This window comes from Taeniopygia guttata, chromosome 20, assembly GCF_048771995.1.
Source record: "Taeniopygia guttata chromosome 20, bTaeGut7.mat, whole genome shotgun sequence".
In the NCBI taxonomy this organism is placed as follows: Eukaryota; Metazoa; Chordata; class Aves; order Passeriformes; family Estrildidae; genus Taeniopygia; species Taeniopygia guttata.
Window position 1 is genome coordinate 1,316,009 of NC_133045.1, and position 20,920 is coordinate 1,336,928.

The following is a 20,920-nucleotide window of genomic DNA, read 5'->3' on the forward strand; positions in this document are numbered from 1 at the left end:
CACAAGGTGGCTGTGGCCCCCACTGAGCACCTCTGGGTAGCCCCCAGCACTGGCCAGCACCTCAGAGCCCACAGAGCCGTGGGCAGCCCGAGTGCCCCGTGCTGGGGGAGCTGTCCTGCAGCCTGCAGGTCTGGCCTGGCCACCTCGCTGCTGTCTCCCCGTGCCAGAAGAAGCCACACAGAAGCTGTTCTGCTTCCCCAGCAGAGCAAAGCCACGGCACACACTCAGCATACTGACAGAGCCCCGACAGACACTGTGCTGCCCGGGAGCATGGCTGCCACCTCCTCCTCCTCCTCCTCCTCGCCACCCTTGGGGCTCTGCCTGGCACCAGCTGCCCGGGATGACCCTCTGGGGAGAATCCAGGTTCAAAGTGTGCCTGAGGGAAGAGGCACAGCTCTGGGAATGGGCCTGGCCCTCTTGCACAGGACACAGCCCATGGTGGGGTGTGGCAGTGTTGGGATCACCAGCTCTGTCCCCTTTGGTGTGACAGGGGGTGCTGACACATGCACCTGGTGATCCCCAGACTGCCAGAGGGCTGCAGGGTGGAGCTGGGTGGGGACAAAACCGAGCAGAGGGGACTTGTCCTTCAGAGCTGCAGGTGTTTCCATGTGGGAAGACACTGTGTGTCTGGCTGGACACACAATGAAAATGGTGGAGGTCACACTGAAGCGAGGGCAAGGCAGGAACTGCCTCTGGCACTGGGATGGATGAGACCAGCACACACTGGTGGATGAACCAGCTCCATCCTGGATCACAGATGTGCAGTTTGTGGGAGGCCTCTCAATCCCGACCAGCTGCAGCTGAGCTCTCTGGTTTTGAGGGGACAGTGGCAGAGTGCACGTGATGGCAGCAGCCCCTCTGTGTGAGCGGGTGCTGTGGCAGTCACTGTGTCCCCAGTGCCACCAGCCTGGCTCTGGGCTGGCTGCCTCTGCAGCTCCTGGCAGATCATGGGCTGCTCAGACCCTACAGCTCCAAGACCCTCCTGATGTCTCTGTGGGGGTGCTGCACTCAGCTCCTGGGAGCAGCTCTCGACATGGATAGAGCACAGAGCCAGGGTCTCCTGCAGAGACTTCAGCACAGACTGACACATAAAGGACAAGGACACGGCGGCCCTGACCCTGCTGTGCACTGAGACACGCAGCACATTGCTGCTGCCGCTGCTGCACAAGGGACAGGACTGGCCACAGGGAACAGGAATGCCCAGCAATGCCCCTGCTCCCCCCAGCTCCCCTGCAAGGGCTCCAGCTGCTCTGGGACAGCAGGAGACCCCAGCCAAGGGGCTCAGAGCTCCCCACTCCTGGATGGGAACACAGGCAGGACATACCCTTTCCACCCCTCCCACAGGGCTTCTGGTGCCCACCCCGCTGCTCTGGGCCCCCTGCACACACAGAGCAGCTGTGGGGGTGCTCCCCATGCACACACACAGGATCAGATGGGACAGAGACCTGGGCTGACAGGGCTTGTTGGGCAAGGCTGTGGGGCCATTGCTGCCCTGCGGTGGAAGGGCTGAGATGAGCACATGGGACCCCTGCAAAGGCTTGTCCTGGCACCAGGTATCTCCCAGCCTGGGAGGCAGCTCCAGACCAATCCCAGCCCCAGGGAGCTCCAGAGCAATCCCACAACCATAGTGTGGGACGTTTGACCCATTTTGCATCACCTGCATCCCAAATGTTGCAGGTGGGGCATGAGCCCACCTTGTGGCAAGGGTTTTGCCAGCATCTCACGGGCATCCTTGGCTTTGCCATGGTGCCCAGGGATATCCAAAAAAGACACCACCAGCTGGCTGGCAGGACAGCCTCCCCAGCTATGGGCTCCTTGTTCCTGGGTCCAGTCTGCTACATGAGGGGTGAGGTCCTGAGCTGAGCAGGGTGACTGTCTCTGGTAGCCCTGCAGGGTCCCAGGCTGGACACCAGCAGGAGAGGTTGGCCCTGGCTCTGGACCAGCCCAGTGGGCATGAGGGACTTGCAGCAAGGTTGAACAGCCTTGCAGATGGTTCTGGGGGGTGGCACAGAGAGACCCTGCACCAGGAGCAGCCCTGAGCTTCCCCCAGCACTGTGGGGCGTCCTCAGGGTTACCACACCTGTGGCAGAGGGATTTTGGCTGCACCAGCAGTGTGAGAGGAGGCAAAACTGCAGGAAGGACGTCTAATATGAATCCTGATTAAAGAGCTGCCCATGACACTGGTAAAGCTGCCAGGGAACAGCCTGTGCAGTTCCTGGAGCACAGCCAGTGCCTTGCTTTGAAGAGAGAAGAAGATGCTCCTTCCCCCCTGAGCTGGCCTCCTCCCTCACTGCCTGTGCCAGCACAGTAGGTCAGCACTTCAGCACCTCACCTGGTTGATGCAGCTGGACTCGTTGGCACTGTCAGAGATCTGGTTGTATTCTTCCTCCCAGGTGGGGAACTTCGGAGGTAGGAGGATCTCGACAGAGTCCAGGCGGTCCAGGCTCCTGCCAGCAGAGAGAGGATGTGAGGGTGTCCCCACGGCAGGGGCAGCTCTGGGGCAGTGCTGGAGCAGAGCCAGAACCCCCTGCCCACGGCCAGACCCCCCTGCCCACGGCCCCTCTGCCAGGCACAGACACAGGCACAGGCACACGCGTGCAGCACTGAGGTGATGCTGGGCACGGTGCCCACTGCTCGGCTCCTGGAGAAGGCAGCTCTTCCTCACCCTGCCAGCCCCTGGCTGGGCATGGCACATAGGGAAAGTGTTGTGGGGTGCAGTGGAAGGAGTGCAAGATTTTGGGTCCTGCTGCCCCCAGGAATGTACTGCAGATGCCAAGTTAGTCCAGCAGAGCCCCAGGGAGCATGTGGGATCTGTGCCAGCCTCCAGTCACAGCACTGCCTGGATTGCTGGAAAAGGGGGGAGAGGCAAGGTGAGAAACTACTTTTAATTTATATTCTGTGGGCTTTGCAATTGGAAACAACTGCAAGATACGTATATTTACATTTGGACAGAAGAACGTCTACCAGGGCTGTGGGTACAGAGTTCTGAATGTCACCTGCCTGGACACAGCAGAGCTGAGGGCACGGCAGGCCCTGTGCAGTATGTGGGCATCCCACAGGGACTCTGAAGCGTCCATCCCGGGCTGGGATGGGAGCTGGGAATTGTCCCTTCTGCCAGGGGAGATGGAGGAGACACCCCCTGGCCTTGGGGACCAAGGGCCATGTCACACACCTAGCCCTGGGCTCTCTGCTGGATTTCCCTCATGCCGAGGGCTCTGCCCGTGAGCTCACACCATGAGCCAGCCGCGTCCTGAGGCGGGCAGCGTCCCTGTGCCACCCCACCGGCCTTCACCCGCCTGCCCACGGGGACACCGAGTCACGGAGCGGCCAGCAGCCCTTGGAGGGGCAGCGACCCTCGCGGAGGGACGGCTCTGTGCCTTGCCCTGGCTCCGGCCGGCCCCGCAGCCCCCGGTCCCGGCCCCAACCCGGGTCCCTCGGCTGCCGGGGCTCGGGGCTGCGCCGGGCGGCGGGGGCCGGGCACCAGGGGGCGGCCGCGCTCCGCTCCCGGCTCCGGCCGGCTCCGGCCTCATCCCGGTGTGTCACCCCCGGCTCTGGCCTCGTCCCGGTGTGTGTCCCCCCCGGCTCCGGCCTCGTCCCGGTGTGTGTCACCCCCGGCCCCGGCCTCATCCCGGTGTGTGTCACCCCCGGCTCCGGCCTCCTCCCGGTGTGTCACCCCCGGCTCCGGCCTCATCCCCGGTGTATCACCCCGGCTCCGGCCTCCTCCCGGTGTGTCACCCCCGGCTCCGGCCTCATCCCCGGTGTCACCCCCGGCTCCGGCCTCATCCCAGTGTTACACCCGGCTCCGGCCTCCTCCCCGCTATTTGTTATTCCCGGCTCCGGCCGGGCTTCCGCTTCGTTCCCGGTTTTATTCCCGGCTCCGGCTTCGTCCCCGGTTTTATTCTCGGCTCCCTCGGCTCTACTACCGGCTCCAGCCGCAATCCCGGCTCTATGCGCGGTTCCGACTCCGTGCCCGGCTCCAGCTCGGACAGGGTCCCGCAGGGTCCCGTTCCCGCAGAGCTCCTGCACGGCCGAGCCCTGCGAGCCCTGCCTGGAGCCCTCACAGCCCTCACAGCCCCGTCCCTGCTGTCCTGACCCGCCACGCTCCCCAGTCTTCCCCAGCACAGGACACATCTCCACGGACATGCTGGATGGGCAGAAGGAGCCCCAGCCTCTCTATGTGGGTATTTTTCACCACAGACTCCAGGACCCCACCCTGCTCCCCTGAGGTGAATGTGAAGGCTCGGAACAGGGATGGATCCAGAGCAGGCATTTCCAGGACTCCCCACAGCTGATTTTGTCACCATCTCCCAGCAGAATGCAGCACCTGGTCTCAATGCAAAGGCTCTGTGAGGTGTCCCCACACTGCCTGCACTCCACTTCTCTCTGCCTGCTGAGCCTCAACAATTCATCCCCAGCGGCTCCTGCTTCTCCCTGCCCCTCTGTACCACCTACAGCTGCCCAAGCTGTGCCCAGAGCACTGACAGCCCCCAGGTGCCTTGTCCCTGGATGCTGAGCAGGTGCTGAGGACACTGCACAGCATCAGTGCCTGGGTCATGCAGAGCCCCTCCTTCAGGACCAGCCTCTGGCCCAGCAAAGCTCCTGCTCTGCTCCCCTGGCTTTGTCTGTCTGGCTCAAACCACTGTGGGTCTTCCTCCCTCAACACCTGGTGCCAAACTTCTCAGTTCTTCAGGATATCCGCCAGCCCAGTGTGCCACCTCTCTGTTCCAGAGGGGGAACACCTGGACACCTCTGGAGCAGAGCAGCTCCAGGCACAGCCCCAGCAGGCAGAGTGTCCTCAGCCATGCTGTGTGAGCAGCTTCCATGGCCAAGGGGCCTCTTGGGGTTGTGATCTCTGCATTTCCCCAGAGCAGAAGATGCTTGGAGTGGAAATTCCCACAGCTCCATCAGAGGAGTGCTCTCCCCATGGCTGAGGGGACAGGGACCTGAAGCAGCTCCTAACGCCAGGGCTACTGGGAATCACCAGGATGGGGTACCACATCTTCTTCTGTTCTGCTTGTCTCCTCATCTGTCTGTTAGATCTGGGGTGCAGGAGCCCTGCTGGGCTCTGATGCCACACTCTGTGGGCTGCTGCAGCCCAAGGACTGCTCCAGTGGTGGTCCTGAGGACCTGTGCAGAGCTCCCAGAGGAGCTCCAGTGTTACCTTTGTGTGGTGCTCTGCTCACTCAGGGACTGTTGGGTGGCCTTGAGGTAACTCTGCCTCCGAGCTGCAGTTTTCGGGGATGGTTTGGGGCTGGTTTCTGAGTCCTCGCTATCATCATCCCCCATGGCTTTGATGTAACTCCCGCTCCGCATGCGCCGGCACGGGATCTCGCTGTCCTTGTCCCGGGACAGTGTGTTGTTCCACTCCCCGTGAGGCACCTGCAGGAGGAACGGGAGCATGAGCAGATGTGAGGGAGAGCACATGCCCACGATCCTGGGACCAGCAGGATCATGGGGAACTGTGGAGATTGTTGTACTTCTGCTGCAATGTAGTGGGAATAAGCAACACAATTCCTTCATGACCCTCCCTTACCATTTCATGCCAGGCAGCCCTTGCTTTGGTGGCCTCTGTTTTAGCACATCACAGCCATTTCCCTGTTGCTGGACACCTCCATCCCACACATGCTCACACAGCCAGGACAAACTGCACGATGCCAGGCGTAACGGGAGGAGGGGACGGTCTCACTGGGGCTGTGTGGGGCACTGGGACAGGGCTGGACCTGGGTGTTCACCACACTGACCACATCACTGAACATAACGGTGCTGCTGTGGAGCAGGGCTTGGGGCTCAGAGCCCGGACCTTCATGGGCTCTTTAAGGTTTTGAGTTGAATGTGACTCTGGCTGAAATTACTTTCTGAAACCAAGTCAGGCTCTCACCAGTCCCTCTAGAGCAGATTGGACACATAGACCTTGTGCTGGCCTCTCTGCATAGAGATGAGCAGCACCTTGGGCACAGAAAGCACTTCTAACCCCACCAAGATGACAACTCCACAATTAATTTAAGGCAGACACAGGCTTTTGTTCCCTCACTAGACAGGAGTGAGCTGATGGTCCCACGGGAGGCCTGAAGCACTGAGCAGCCACAGTAAGCCACCACCCTGCTTGCCCATCCTGTGAAGGGTTTGTGGGGGGGATCAGAGCAGAGGTAGAACCAAAGTGCCCAGGACTGACCAGGATGAGCCGCATGTAGTGTGGGGCAAGTCAGGAGAAAGATAGGGAAGTCCAGGTTGGCTGAGGAGGGCAGGGCCAGTCAGCAGCTGAATGTGCCATGCAGGACAGGGACTGCAGGACAGGGAATGCCTGGCTGTCTGTGCAGGGCCAGCGCTGTATGGTGTGAGGCACTGAGGGGTGCTGAGCCCAGCCCAGGACAGTGGGGGCTTTCAGCCCTCAGGATCCTGCAGCTGCTCTGCTGCCACTGCTCGAGGGCATGGGCTGGGGCTGCTCAGTTCTTCCATGGCCGCTGCATTTGCCCCCTGGCCTCGGGCTCTCTGGGCACAGAGGCACAAAGACAGTTCCAGGGCGTGTCTCTCTGCTGGTGCAGCCCTAGCACTGCCTGCCGCTCTGGGACCTGTCCCTCTCCCAGAACAGCGTCTCTGGGGCGTCACAACAGCGCCTGGCTCTCACCAAGCTGCCTTAATCCTGCTTTCCCTGCCTCTCCTCTGCCTTGTGCCTTGGCAAGGCAGCAGGACACAGAGCTGCTCTCAAGGTGCTCTCCATTCCAGCTCAGCACTCAAGGGAAGGAAGGTGCTTGGGAGGAGACCCCTGAATCCACTGCCCCGCTTCAGAGCATGTCCCACCTCTGCCTGCACAGGGTCCACTGGGATTGCCACAGCTCTCACTCCCGTGGCACAGAGAGCAGGAGAAGTGTTTCCTAAGTGTCACATCTGCAAAGACAAGCAGGGGCCCTCAGGGCCCTGCAAAAGCAAAGCAGGTCCTTTGGGCGCTGTTTGGGGTCCTCTGGGGTGCTTTTCTGCAGGAGGATGTGAAGAGCCTGTCCCACAGTCCGCAGGTCTGCGATAGGGGTGACAAGCCCAGAGCAGCTTCTGCGATCAAGGACAGACCTGACAGTGGCCAGGGCAGCCCCTCCTGGGCAGCAGAGCTCCTGGCAGGTGACACCTGGGGCTCTGAGCACAGACTGTGTCATGCCCAAGTGGACATGAGAGCACCCAGGCCAGGCACAGAGCAGCTCCTCACAGGTGGTGGGGCTCTGCTGGCCTTCCTCCTGCTCCCCCAGCTGCGGCCGTGACTTTGCCCATCGTGCTTTGGGTGCCATGGAAGGAGCGGGAGTAAGGGAATGCCGAGGTCTGGAGACTCTATGGGGACTTGAGGGCTGCAGAATGTGGGTCCTTCCTTGTGCCCAGTCGAGGTCCATGTGGTGCCATGTAGTGCAAGGATGTGGGATCCAGGCATGTGTCCACCCCTGGAGTTGGGCTCCACTGCTGCCACCACACTGCGCTGTCACCAGGTGCTGCCACCACACTGTGCTGTCACCAGGTGCTGCACAGTCACCAACCAGCAGCACAGCCCGGCTCTGCTGCTCTCCTGCCCTGAGCTGAGCGTGGAGGGAAGAAGGAAGGGGCCATGGGGGAGGTTGCCCTGGGGGCATCCCCCAGTCCCTGAGCCCTAACAGAGTGGGGAGTAGGGAGAAGGGGAAAGTTCCACTGCTGAGCTCTGGCAGGAGCTGCAGCACTCCCTCCACTCGGGACAGGTCAGGGGAAGAGACTCGAGCAGCAAACATGGTTTCCATCACACAAGTGCCAGCTCTGCCATGCAGCCCAGCCCTGCACACACAGACATGCAGCACAGGAACACCCGCCCTGCTGAGCCCTGCAGGGCTGCACGGGCCATGCACAGGCTGCACTGCTGCGGGCACAGTGCTGCTCCCTCGGCAGCCGTGTCCCTTGTGCTGTCCCACGGGCTCAGCCATGTCCTCGAGAAAGCAAGCTGGAGCTGGGCTGTCCCTCTGGCAGGGCACCCTCTGGGAAGGACCTGGTCTGTGTTCCTGCTCCATGGCAGCTCGGTGGCTGGTGTGAGGCACATGCGTTGTGGAGTGGCTGGCACTGAACAGGCCACCCACTCTGTATGATGAACTCGGGAAGCTCTGGGGTGGTCTGAATGTAGGTGGGCTTGGGGAGGCTGCTCTGGATGATGCATCAGGTTAATGGTGACTGTCCCTTCTGAGCCACCACACTGCCCGTCCCTTCACTGCTGTCTGCAGATCCACAGCTCCTGCTCACTCCTGCCTGGGGCATCTCCCACTCCAAGGAGCTTCTCAGTCTCTTTCCTTGTGCTCTCAGCTGCATATGGGGCCCATGGGCCAGGGGATGGGGAGCACAGCCTCTCTCCTTAGAGACTGTGCTCTAAGGATGGACCTGTGTCACCCTAGGGACTGATCCGAGAGATCCCTACCCTGATGGCACAGGGCTGGACCTGGAGCTAGGCGATCACCAGCTACAACAACTGGGTATGGATGTTTCCAGGGCCTGGAAACATCACATGGACCTCCAGTAGTTGCTGATGAATCCCCATAATACCCAGACCTTTCAAATGGGGCAGGAGAGGTGAATTAGCCTTGGAGGCTGGGGTGTCCTGTTTGTCCCCATCCCACTCCCTCATGTGCCCGCACCTCTGGCACCCACTGGGCATTTCTGCCTGGCAGCAGCCCCCTCTGCAGCAGGGCAGGGCTCCCGTGTCCCCCAGGCACTGGCAAAGCAGATCCTTGCTGTTCCTCGCCCTGGCACACAGAGGGAGAGGGCTCGCTCTGTCCCCAGGTGTGAGAAGGGGACATGTGGCCTTGCAAAAGGACATTCCCCACACACAGGCTCCAGAGGTGACTTCTCCATCGCCTCTTCTGTGCTAAGGAGGGAGTGGGATACAATGACCCCATCATTCTGTGAGGTGCCTGAGCCCTGTGTCCCGATCTTTGGGGCTGACATTGGACACCTGGGGACAGGGTGAGCCCAAGCATCTGTGACCTGTCGCTTGTGGGGGCACCAGGCATCGTGTTTTTGGGACCGGGTGCCCGGGGTCTTGGTTCTGGTGGTGCACTGCTGGTGAACCGAGCACAAGGCCTGCCCCAGGCACTGGGGATGTTGGTCACATCCCAGTGTCCCCCTGTGCCCCTCCTGCCATGACAGTTGTGGCTGTTGGCTGCTCCCTGCCCACTCCAAGTCCGCTGGTGCAGGCTGAGCCCCTGGCCAGTGGTCCCAGGAGGATCAGAGCAGGAGGGACTGGGTAAAAGCCCCTCCTCAAAACAAGATCCCTACCTGGCCACTGCCTGCGTCGGTCGGCCCGGGGCTGAGGGGCTGGTCCCAGCTCCACAGGGCGGCCGTGTCCTCCCAGCCGAGCGATGGGGCTGCCCAGCTGCTGGCCAGGCCCATGCCACCCGGCTGTGCCCACAGCCCTGCGTCAGGCTGTCGAGAAATGGAGCCTCATTACAGGGGGGGAAGGAGCAGGGCAGCCTTGCACCCCAGAGCCTGACAGGGGTTGTTGGGGCTGCCTGCTGGGCTTGGTGCTGCAGTCTGAGGGAACAGGGCCCTTGGAGAGCTTGGCTGCAGCTCTTTAACCTCAAATGCTTTACGGGAAGGAGCAGGGGTAAAGAAAAAGAAACCAGGCCAAGATCATTTTCCGTGCTGGTGTTCCTGATGCAGTCAGTTTGGTCCCTTGGAAATTTAATTTGCAGCCGTGGCCAGCAAGGTATTGGAAGCTGACTATGCTTCAATAATTCATCAGTTTTTAAAGCCTCTAACTCCGTGGGCACAGCCAAGGAAGCCCCTGGCACCCCTGCATTAAAAGGATGCTAGAGATTTACATGCATAGACTGGTCCCCTCCTCCCCCCATCCAGGCCTGGCTTATTTGTCTTCATTCCTCTCTCTAGAGCACAATCAGGTTCACGCTGCTCCAGCGCCGTTTTGGAGCCTGCTGCAGCCCGGGAGCCGTGGGTGTCAGGGTTCAAACCAGCATCAGCCATGCAGGCCATGCAAGCGAGGCTGGCACTGCCTTGCTGCCCCAGCCCTGCCCCACAGGTGAGCAGCGAGGTGGCTGCAGGTCCTACCAGTGCTCCGGGGAAGCTGGGCAGAGCGGGGCTGACCGGGCACGCTGGCACATCCTTGCGATGCGTGGAGATAAGGGGGAAGCATTAGTTAGTGCTGCTGACCTTCAGCCCATGGCACAGGGGTTTCCGTGGGGGCCTGGGGAGCTGTGTCCAGTGAGACATGGACAGCATTCACAGCCCCTCAGCATTCCCGGCTGTGTAGGCACTCAGGGGAAACAGCCACATGGGGCAGCTACATCCCCACCTGCCCAGGAGTGTCCCACAGCACCTGCAGGGCCTGGGCAGGCAGTGGGGACATGTGGGATGCCTGCAGGAAATGGGGTCACACCCAGCAGAGGAGGTGGGGTGGCATGTCCCCTCCACAGGGACTGGGAGTGCTGCAGCTGTGGGAGATGGACCCCATCAGCAGCCGTGCCCCACAGACGGAGTAGGGGCCTGTTCCCAGGGGCCTCCCCAGCCCTATCCTGGCACTGTGACCTGAGGTGACAGCTGAACCATCTGGACATATTTGATAAGGTCACACAGGTGCCCACCGGGAGGATGTCCCTGAACTCCTGTGCTCTCCCTGCACAGAGCACCCCGTATTCCCCTGTGCCACCCACCTGCAGGTAGTGGTAGGCCAGGTCCTGGTGGCAGGACTTGGATTTGAGCAAGGCTTTGTCGATGGTGGCGGAGGCCTTCTGGCACACCTCCCGGGCATGGCTGAGCGTCAGCGTGGACCAGGAGCCCCGCTTGATGTAGTTGGAGTCGTTGTTGATGGGAATATTGGTGCAAGGGGTGACCTTGAGGTCATTATTGCTCTTGGAGGATTTCAGCATGTGCTCGCTGATGGTGTTGTAGGCGTGCATGAAGTACTTTGGCTGGCTGTGGTCGGGCTGCCGGCCCAGCGTCATCAGCCCCATGGGGTTGCGGTAGCTGCAGGTGTCGCTGTCCAGGTTGTCATCGGAGCTCCACCAGCCGGAGATGTTGGACCTGGTCCTGCGCTTGGGCTCGGAGGTCTTTGCCCGGTCCTTGCTCTTGCTCCTCCGGTTTTGCTTGGCGTCATCTGCCCCCTTCTTCCCGTTGACGTTGCCCTTGGTGGGGCCCTCCAGAGACTGGGACTTAGCGAAGAGCTTCTGCACGGAGTGCACCAGGTGCCGGATGCGCCCCGGGCTCTCGCTCCGGTGCTTCGCGTCGCTCCGCTGGAACTGCAGGGTGCTGAAGCCGTCCCTGTGGATGGGCAGCTGCTTCTCAAACTGGTCGAGGAGGTTGGCAGGCAGGCGGTTGATCTTTGTGGCTTGGGCATGGCTCGGAAAGGGGTTGTCATCCGGGACCTCGAAGTGGGAGTTGTAATGGATGCGGGGGAAAGTGCTGCTGTTGGAGATCTGGTTATTGAGCGGAAGGAGACAGTCGCCGTGGACGGTGTTCTGGGCTGGGAATCGGGGATCCATGGTGAAGGAGTCAGTGGGGCTGAGGAGATAAGGGTTCCTGTCCTGGGGGGCATAAAGAGAGTCTTGAGGGGAGTCCAGGTTTTCTGAGAGATGGCGGCTTCTGTTGTCTCCTAAGCCCTTCATGGTCCCAGTGCTTCCTAGACCATGGCTCAGGGACAGTGTGGCAGAGCCCTCGCAGACCTCCCTGCAGCAGGAGGAAGAGACAGGATGCTGAGAGTCCACTGGGAGCCCCTCTGGCAGCCCACTCCTCCCTGGGGGCACATCCCTGTTCCCCTCTGAAAGCAAATGCCACCATGAGTAAGGGACAAAGGAGAGAAGCAGGATGGAAGAGGCAGGATGGGGGGAGAAGGGGTGTGAGACCAGGGGCTGGAGAGAGCAGAGCCCAGCAGAGGAGGGGCAGGATTCACATTCCCACTGCAGGTGCAGTGTTCGTGTGCCTCAGTGCCCAGCCACAGGCTGTTCAACAACACTGCTGCTGCTGTTCTGGTGCTGCACGTGGTGTTGGACAGTGTGACAGAGGCACTGCCAGCAGGTCCCTGCTCTGTCCCATCTGCTCGGGGAGCTGGAGCAAAGCCCGCTGTCAAAGCCCAGCAGGTCCTGCTGAGCCCAGGCAGTCTGGAGCTGAGCACCCCAGCTTTGCTGAGGTGATGGATCCCGGGGCTGGCACAGCTCCCACAGCTGTGCTAATGTGACATGATGGCAAACAGCTCCTCTCCAGCCAGTGCTGCCTTCCTGGCAGGTTCTGCCCCGGAGCACAGTGTGTCAGTAGCTCTGTAAGAGCTGAGGTGTTTCTGAGCACTCAGAGTCTGACTAGAGAAGCTGTTGACTGCTCAGACGATGATTCCTGCTGGGCTGCACCACTCCTGGGGAGCTGTGTCACCTGTGCCACCCTCCCAGCCAGCCCCTCTGTGCCCTCTGCCACAGTGAGGGGCTGGGCTTGGTCCCTTCCTTTCAGCAGGTGTGGGATCCCTGTGGGTGGTGGAACGGCAGCTGGGACAGAGGGATCCCCTGAGGGATCCTCACTGAACATCTCCCCAGTGGTCTTGCCCCATCCTGCTTGGTTCAGAGGGATCCTCATCTTTACTGTGTTATACTGGGAAAAATGACAAACATTTTGGATTTGCTTAAAAGAAAAATCAATCAATATTTATATGAGTTAAGCTGTCAATCAATAAGTTGATTTTCCAGACTCAAAACCTACTTAAAATCACAGAATATATAGATGAACTCTTATTTCCTGTTACCTTTTAGTTTAGTTTCTTAGTTCCTTTTTTGTTTAGTTTGAGTGTTGCTCAAAACAGAGAGAATGACTTTTAACACATGCAGATGATATGTCCCTGTGGCGAGCAGGGTTGGCAGTCTGTTCTCCCTTTTAGCCATGAATTGGTCTCCAGTCTCCTTGAGGAACTTGTCCCCCACATGCACTGTGGCCAAAGTATTGTGTGAGTGGAGTCAGTGCAGAGTGGCAGGAATTGACAGGCTTGTCTTCCTCATTCAGGGAAAAATGTATTATAATGAAAAGCAGCCAGAGCTTTAAATAATTGTTTGAAAGCACAAAAAAAAACCAAAAACAACAACAACAAAAAAAAAATCCCCAAAAAAACAAAAACAAAAAAACCCCACAACCCCCCCCCCCCCAAAAAAAAACCCCAAACCAAACCAACCGCCATCAAAAAACAAAAACAACCCCACCGACCAACCAAACAAAAAAACCATGGCCTGATGGGCTTTGCAGTCTCCATTTAACTTGGTCACTCCTAGTGGGTTTAGTGGGTTGGCAGAGCCAATCTGGGCTTTCTAAAGCTGCAGTAGGCACAGCCTGGTCTTCCCATTCTGCTCCAAGGGAGACCTCAGTCCCCCTGCCCTGACCATGTCCCGAGGGTCCTGTCCACTGCCCTGGGGCACTGCCCACGGCCCCTGCACCCTTGGCAACCTCCCAGCCCTGTCCCCGGGCACCCCGGGGCCCATCGGACCTGTCCGCTCCTGACCCGCTCCCAGCAGAGGCCCATGGCCCCGGGGAGTGGCTGCTCCTCTGGGGCTGCTGAGCCGCTCCAGCTGCCTCCAGCTCCGAGCTGTGCCCTGCCCGCTGGCCGTGCTGCTCTGGGAGCGATGACTGACCCCTCTGCCCCACAGGCAGTGCCCAAACCTGAACTTTCTGCCCAAACAACAAATGCAGCCTTAGCCTTGACTGGGACTCAGCTGCTTCTGGTCCCCGTGGGTGTTGCAGCATTTTTGAGAGAAAGAGGACATGAGTTATGAGATTTGAGCTACTCCAGTCTAGGCCTCAGATTGAGGCCTGGTGAGGCCTTCAAGCCTCTGACACAGTTAGAAATTCAGAGCTTGTGGCACGGATAGAAAATGTCTTAAGGTGTGAGGGGGACCACTGGGTTGTTTTGGTGTGAATTAGTACAGGTTTTATAGTGTAAGGTGTAGGCCGTTTTAAGGAAAAGGTAAACAATGTTAGCCTACCAATCAGAGTGTCTTTGTTTTTGTAAACTATGTGGAAGCTTATATAAACTACCACCTTATCTTGAATAAAGGGAGAACGCTTGCTTAACCACATTGGTTTAGACCTGCGTTTGTCTTGTCCAGCTTTCCGTTTTTCTGAGATTCCCTGGCTTTTCGTGGGTGTGATCCCAATTCCCCTGTGGGTGTGATCCTAATTCCCGCTGTGCTCTCCAGCAGCATCAGCCCCCTGGAGTCCCCTGCCCATGGACCCACTGGGCTGGTGGGTCTGGGCTGGTGCTGGCTGGGAGGTGCCAGCAGGGAGGTTCAGGATGTGCCAGCTGGCACCCACAGTGCTCAGAGCAGTGACAGAGAGCACCAGGTTATGTTCCCAGAGAAAACCCTCCAGGCAGAAGGGAAGGACAGGCTCCAGGCTGAGCTATTGAGCTGAATTCCAGATGGCTTTGGATGGCCCAGCTCCACCTGCACACCTTGGAGAGGAAGCCCTGCAGAAGGCAGAAGCTCAAATCCTCCCTGAACACCACCCGGGCTCAGCTCTGTCTGCCACGGCCCCTCTCCCTCCCCTCCTTCCCCTGGCTCTGGAATCCCAGTAAAATCCTTCCCTGGGGCCCAGGGCCGTGCTGGCTCCGAGGGATGCTGCGGGACCAGGCTCACAGGAACCAGCACGGGAACCAGCACAGGAACCATCACAGGAACCATCACAGGAACCAGGCTCCCCGAGGAGACTCCACACCCTGATTTGATCACAAAGGGATGTCTCTGGATATTGATAGTAAATACATCTTTGCCTTCTGAGAGCAGCTGATATTTGAAGCAGGAATCTCCTCCTAGGGCAGTCCTTGACTGCCTTGTGCTCACTGGGTTCCAGATAAACTCAAACTGCCTTATGAATCAAAGCAAATGGGGAAATGGAATGGAATTAAGAAATGTAGATCAATGGCAGTCTAGTGTGCACAGGAGGAGGAGAAGGGCCAGGGTCAGGCTGGCTCCAAGTGCTGCAGAGGCAAAAGGGCAGGAAGGAAACTCTGTGGGGCTGGGGGATGAGTGGGAAAGGAGAGAAGAGAAGGCTTTGGAGGGGCAGGAGCAGAAAGGATGGGACAGTGAGAGCAGGGGAGGGCAGGGAGCTCCCTCTTTCCCAGACTGGCTTCCCCTTGCTACCAGTGGATACTCACTTCCATATAGCAGAGTTCACTGCTCCCTTCTCCTGTGGGGCTGCCACAGGTGCTGATCCTCCTGCCTGTCCTGCCTGCTCCAGCACCTCCCTCGGCAGCACGGGAGGTGTGAGGTGCATCCCTGCTGCTGGGCACGTGCTAGAGCTCGCCACGCTGTCTTTGCTGCCTCCTCTGTCAGCTGGTTTCCCTCTAAGATGGCTTAAAATGTTTTCTTACTTTCAATTACTCTCTGCAATCATTGGCACTTTGTTGAGACATGGGGTCAGAGAAGGGAAGAATCCAGCAAGATCTTCCCCACCATCTTTTAGATTTGGAAAGATGAAAAAAGCTTGAAACGAAATCTCCCAAATCCATGATCCTGCAGCTCACAGACTGGCAAGGGCTGTCTCCTGGGACAGGTGCCCAGTGTCCCTGCTGTGTCACCCTGCCTTGAGCCAGGCACCCCGGCAGGGGTGGTCAGCCCTGCACCACAGAGGGGGCACCAGGGTCACTGCAGGAGAAGACCTGTCCAGCAGAGGGTCACAGCAGGGGCTGCCAGAACCAGGACAGAACCCCTGAGCCCATGGACAGGGACTGGTTTCACCCCATTACCTCTGTTCCCCTCAGTCTGTTTTCTCAGGACTGCCCTTGCTCTTCCCAAAGGCTTTGCTGATGGTCAGAGGAGATGAATTGACCTGAGCTGAGCTGATTTATGGCACTTTTGTGTGTACCAGGCCCCAGCCAGAGGCAGCTTCTTGGGCCTGGTTCACAGCCTGCAGGTCTGGGTGAGCTGCACCCAACCCACCTCCAGCAGCACCTCCAGCAGCTCCAGACTAGGCAGGGCTTGGAACAACAGAACAGAATTCCTGAGTGGTTTGGGGTGGAAGGACCTGAAAGCCCATCCAGTCCCACCCCCTGCCATGGGCAGGTACACATTTGACTAGACCTGGAAGGTTGCTCCAAGCCCCAACCAACCTGGCCTTGGACACTTCCAGGGGTGGGCAACCAGCCATGTCAGGACCTTAGGGACCACTGGCTGTGATCAGCTTCTGTGCTGGAGCTCTGCACCACAGGGGAATCGGGCAAACTGATGCCACTGCCCACCATGCCCCCTCCTCTTCAGTTTCTGGAGTGGACATGGTTTTCAGGAGATGCTGACTTATTTCTATTGTCTTAAATGTTGCAAATCCACCTTAGACCAGCTTATCCTGAGGGCACAGAGAAGGCAGAGAACAGGGCAGACTCCCTGCCCTCTCTCAGCAAGGAGGGGACAGCAGGAGGGGCCTCACAGCCTCACCTCACTGCTCTCTGCTCCCATCTGTTCCATGATCTCTCTTTGCAGCTGGCTGGCATTTGCCAGTCCAGTCCATGGCAGAGGCCCTGGACAGGGCTCAGTCCTTCTCACCAAGCCTGCCAGATCCCAGGGAGCTCTGAGAGCGCCCCACACTCACCCAGATTTCTGCTCCTTGCATGTGCACATTGGGACTATAGCAAGAAGTGTACCGCAGGCATGTGGATGTGGCACTTGGGGACATGATTTAGTGGTGAAGGTGGCAGTGCTGGGTCAATGGTCGGACTACATTGAGGCCTTTTCCAGCCTCACTGGCTCCATGGGGCCACATCCAGCTCTGTGGGGTGTGTGTGACACGCTGCTGTGTGTGACACAGCACGTGGTGGCTGCCCAGGTGTACGGGCTGTGACTGGGGTGCCCTGGGTGTTACAGGGCTCCTGAAGAACCAGGGAGTGCTGGGCTGGGGGCTCATTTCACCCTCCCCAGGCAGCTCTTTGCTGCCTCCCTGCTGCCTCTGCCCCTGCCCTTGGCACACACGTGCCATGCAAGGACTCCCTGTCCCCTCCCTGGCCACCCGGCTTTGCTGATTCAGCCACAGCTGCCACAGCTGAGCAAGGCCTTGGTCTAGAAAAGGGCACTTGAAGAGCTCTCCAAGTGGTGCTGAGGCACTGGGGCAGGGTGCCCAGAGCAGCTGTGGCTGCCCCTGGATCCCTGGAAGTGTCCAAGGCCAGCTTGGACGGGGCTTGGAGCAACCTGGGACAGTGGGAGGTGTCCCTGCCCCTGGCAGGGGGTGGGACTGGATGGCTTCAAGGTCCCTTCCCCCCCAAACTATTCCAGAATTCTCTGGCTCCCTGCCTCCATGTACTACTGAGGCAGGGTTGGCCAGAAAGGGTCAGGAGCCACTTGGGTGATGTCAGGAGAGGCTGGTAGCACATCAGGAGAAGCATCAGCCTGTAAAATGGGACTGCCCAGAGCACACATCCTCCAGGAGGAAGCAAGCCCCAGGCTGACAGGGCTGGGGGTACCCTCGGGGTCAGCTTGTCCTGCCCTCTGCCCATCAGCTCTTCCAGGGCCCCACATCCCCCAGGCCAACCCGGCCCAGCAATCCCGGCTGGCTGCAAACACAGAGGTGGCTTTTGTACCTGGAACCAGCAGCATGCTAACAACAGGCTGGAATCTGGAGAGATGATTTGCCACCTGCAGGGGGAAAATGCCTCCCCTCTCCTGCTGCTGGAAGCTGAAAGGATCCGTGAGCTGCGGTGCAGGTGACGTTGGCCTGCCCACGCGGAGCCCAGCGCTCCCTGAATTAGCAGAGCTCTGGATGTGGTGCTGGGGGCTGCTGCCTGCCAGAGCCCTGCATTAATGATGATTCAGAGTTCACAATCTGATCGTGGCCGATAAAAATAGCTGGCTGCTGCTTGGAACAATTCATTACACAACAGAGCCTCCTCCTGCCACGCTGCTCCCGGGATGCCCCCACAGCTCTGTCCTGGGGCAGAGCCGTCCCCAGGAATGAGCAGAAAGCACTGCCTGTCCTGGGATGAAGGCAGGGGATCCTGAGGAACAGTTAATGCCACCCACCGTGACAGTGCCACCAGGAGAACCGAGCACAGCAATGGAGGGGACAGTGGCTTCCAGCGAGCCAAGTGTGTCACCTTTTTGGGATCCCTGCTCAGGGGACAGGGAGTCTCTAGAGGGCCGCTCTTCTCATTGCCTGAGGTTGTCCAGGGGCTGACCCAGCCCATCCTCACTGCCCTGCCAGGCAGCCATCGCCAGGTGAGACATGCCCAGTGCCAGCCTGAGCTCGGCAGTCTGAGCCCTCAGCTGTGTCCCTGGGGAAGGATTCCCCCAAATCCCCCCTCATGTGGGAATACGTGGCTGGTGCCCTTTGAATGTGGGATCTACACACAGCCCCTGAGGCCCCATAACAGCTGAACACCACTGATCTCCTGCTTGTTCTTCGGGCCAAGGGGTGTCTCTGCCCACTGCTGCCCACTGGGGTGATAAGAGACATGGGATCTGACTGGCACCATCCCAAAATGACAAGGAGTAATTTATCTTAAGAACTCTAAATACTACCTCTTTTTGTTTGTTTGTTTTTTGTTTTGTTTTGTTTTGTTTGAGCAAAACCAAATGCTGTGAAAGTCAAAGGTTGTGATATGACAAAGATTTTTGTACTTCAGGTGTTGTCTAAGCTGGAGGAGTAGATGAACTCCTCAGAGAGACAGAGAACTTATTTCCATCCAGATGTCACTGGTAATATAATCAACTCTCCAGGGAGCAAAACCCCAGAAATTCTGCAACCTATTTGTCTATCCCTAAATAGAAGTTTCTCAAAGTTCTTCATGAGATGGGATTTGCTCTGAATCAGGAAATGCAAAGCATTAAGTAGGTCAAATGAGACAAATGAGACAGATAAGAAAGGGAATTTTCAGGAAGGGAGCAGGACAGCTGATGAGGTGGCTGGAGTGGAAGGACCAAGGCAAGGAGCTGGATTGTTGTCTTTGAAACCAATCTGCAGCCTCTGCTGCCTTGCCGAGCACCTGGGGCACAGCTGGTGACCACATGGGGCATGTTCCAGCTTGGCTGGAGGAGCAGCTAATGAGAACATTCTGGCCCAAAGCTGACCTGTTCTGGCCAGTGGTGTTCAAGGGGCCTGGAGGGGGTGAGGGAGTGTCTGTACAGCCCCTGTGGAGCGAGCATGGGATGCAAAGCCCTGGATGCAAAGCCCTGAACACGGCTGCCCTTGGGCTGCCTCTGTCCTGGCTCCCAGGGATGGAGGTGTCCACCCTTGAACTCGGGACCCAGACATGGCAGAGGCTCTGCTTGGCCCCGTGTTGCCACCCTGCCCCAATTGAGTCCTCCTGCCTCACTGGGCTGCCAGAGCCAACAGCAGCCCCTGGGCCATGGCCCTGGTGTCCCTCCCAGGGCACAAACACCACGCTGAGGAGGAGGAACTTCAGCCTGGAGAGGAGGAGACTGAGGTCAAACGTCACTGGAGTCTGACTGGGGGAAAGTGTTGAGCTCTGCTCTGTGTGGCCAGTGACAGCACAGGGAATGGCTGGAGCTGGGCCAAGGCAGGCTTAGGCTGGAGATCAGGGAAGGTTCCTCATCCAGAGGGTGCTGGCACTGCCCAGGCTCCCCAGGGAATGGGCACGGCCCCGAGGCTGCCAGAGCTCCAGGAGCGTTGGGACAGCACTGCCAGGCACAGGCTGGGACTGTTGGGGTGGCTGTGCAGGGGCAGGGGTGGAGTGGTGATCCTTGTGGGTCCTTTCCATCTCAGCTCATTCCATGATTCTCTGTCTCTTTGCCCTTAATGTTTGTGGCAGAGTAGTTAGAGGATGCTCTGAATAGCCGTGGCTGTCACTGCTCCACCACCAGCTCAGCAAGGACCTTACTGTGCTCCAGGGAAGATGTTCACATGAAGCCAGGCAGGGCCCTGCCTGCATTCAGGATGCAGGTGGAGATGCTCTTGGCACACAGTTTGATCAATGCCTCAAACAAAGCAGCTCCTGTAGCCTGAGGGTCCTGGGGCAAAGAGGAGCAGGTGGGAACAGTCAGCTGCTCCCTGTGCCATCCCTTCGGAGCCTGGGCTGGGCCCTGCCGGCTCCGCATGCTCAGAGCTTGGGAACTCTTCCTTTGTCTCAAAGTGGGTCAGGTGGAGGCGTGGCGTTACTATAGCAATGGGCAGGAGATTTCATAACTTTATTTTGCGAGGGGCGTGTTGCGGATTCGCCAGGAGATGGAGGGAGGGCTGTCATTGAATCACCCTCCCAGCTTCCCTTCCCCAGCGTGCTCCTGCAGGAGCTCCACTGCCCCTTGGCCACCAGCACAGAGCTGGGGCTGTGCCCCCTGGCCCCCTCGGGACTCCCAAAGCCACCCTGGGGCCATCCCAAGAGCCACCCCGGGGCCATCCCCAGAGCCACCTCAGGGCCATCCCCAAAGCCACCTCAGGGCCATCCCCAGAGCCACCCCGGGGCCATCCCCAAAGCCACCCCAGGGCGATCCCCAAAGCCACCCCGGGGCCATCCCCAATGCCACCCCGGGGCCATCCCCAAATGCCACCCCGGGGCCATCCCCAGAGCCACCCCGGGGCCATCCCCAGAGCCACCCCGGGGCCATCCCCAAAGCCACCCCAGGGCCATCCCCAGTGCCACCCCGGGGCTGTCCCGTACCTCTCAGCTTGCTGGGCTCGGGCACTAGGCCACACTCAGCATCCTGAGCACCGTGTGTCCCTCTGGGCTCCAGGGCTGTCCCTCATGAAGACCTGCAGGGCAGAGAGCAAAGGGGACATGTCCTCACAGGGATCAGGATCTGCGATTCCTGGGATCAGAGTTTGTCTTCCTGACAAACATCCCAGGTCACAACCCAATGCTGCAAACACTTGACTGCTCTGCCTGATACCCAGGGTGTGTCCAGCAAAGGCAAATGGCAGAGAGTGAGGCAGAAGCAGCGTCCACAGGACAGGGAAAGGTGTGGGAGTGGGGCCCTTAGCCACCTGGGTGTCACATGGACTGAGAGGATGA

The 20,920-nt window shown here is 59.1% G+C and overlaps 1 protein-coding gene across 5 annotated transcripts in view; it reads right to left on the reverse strand.

Moving 5' to 3' along the window:
* Nucleotides 1–20,920, reverse strand: part of DLGAP4 (DLG associated protein 4) — a 149,045-nt gene that overhangs the window by 48,514 nt on the left and 79,611 nt on the right. For 2 of the 5 annotated variants that reach the window (XM_030288822.4, XM_030288823.4), the window contains exons 3-7: nt 20,570–20,661; nt 10,659–11,670; nt 10,057–10,110; nt 5,162–5,379; nt 2,333–2,447 (exon numbers count right to left, since the gene is read on the reverse strand). In XM_030288822.4, coding sequence (XP_030144682.1) covers nt 2,333–2,447; nt 5,162–5,379; nt 10,057–10,110; nt 10,659–11,609 — 1,338 coding nt within the window. In that variant the 5' untranslated portion in view covers nt 11,610–11,670; nt 20,570–20,661. The remainder of the gene's footprint in view (nt 1–2,332; nt 2,448–5,161; nt 5,380–10,056; nt 10,111–10,658; nt 11,671–20,569; nt 20,662–20,920) is intronic. The other 3 variants (XM_030288825.4, XM_030288824.4, XM_072917176.1) reach the window with 2 other exon arrangements.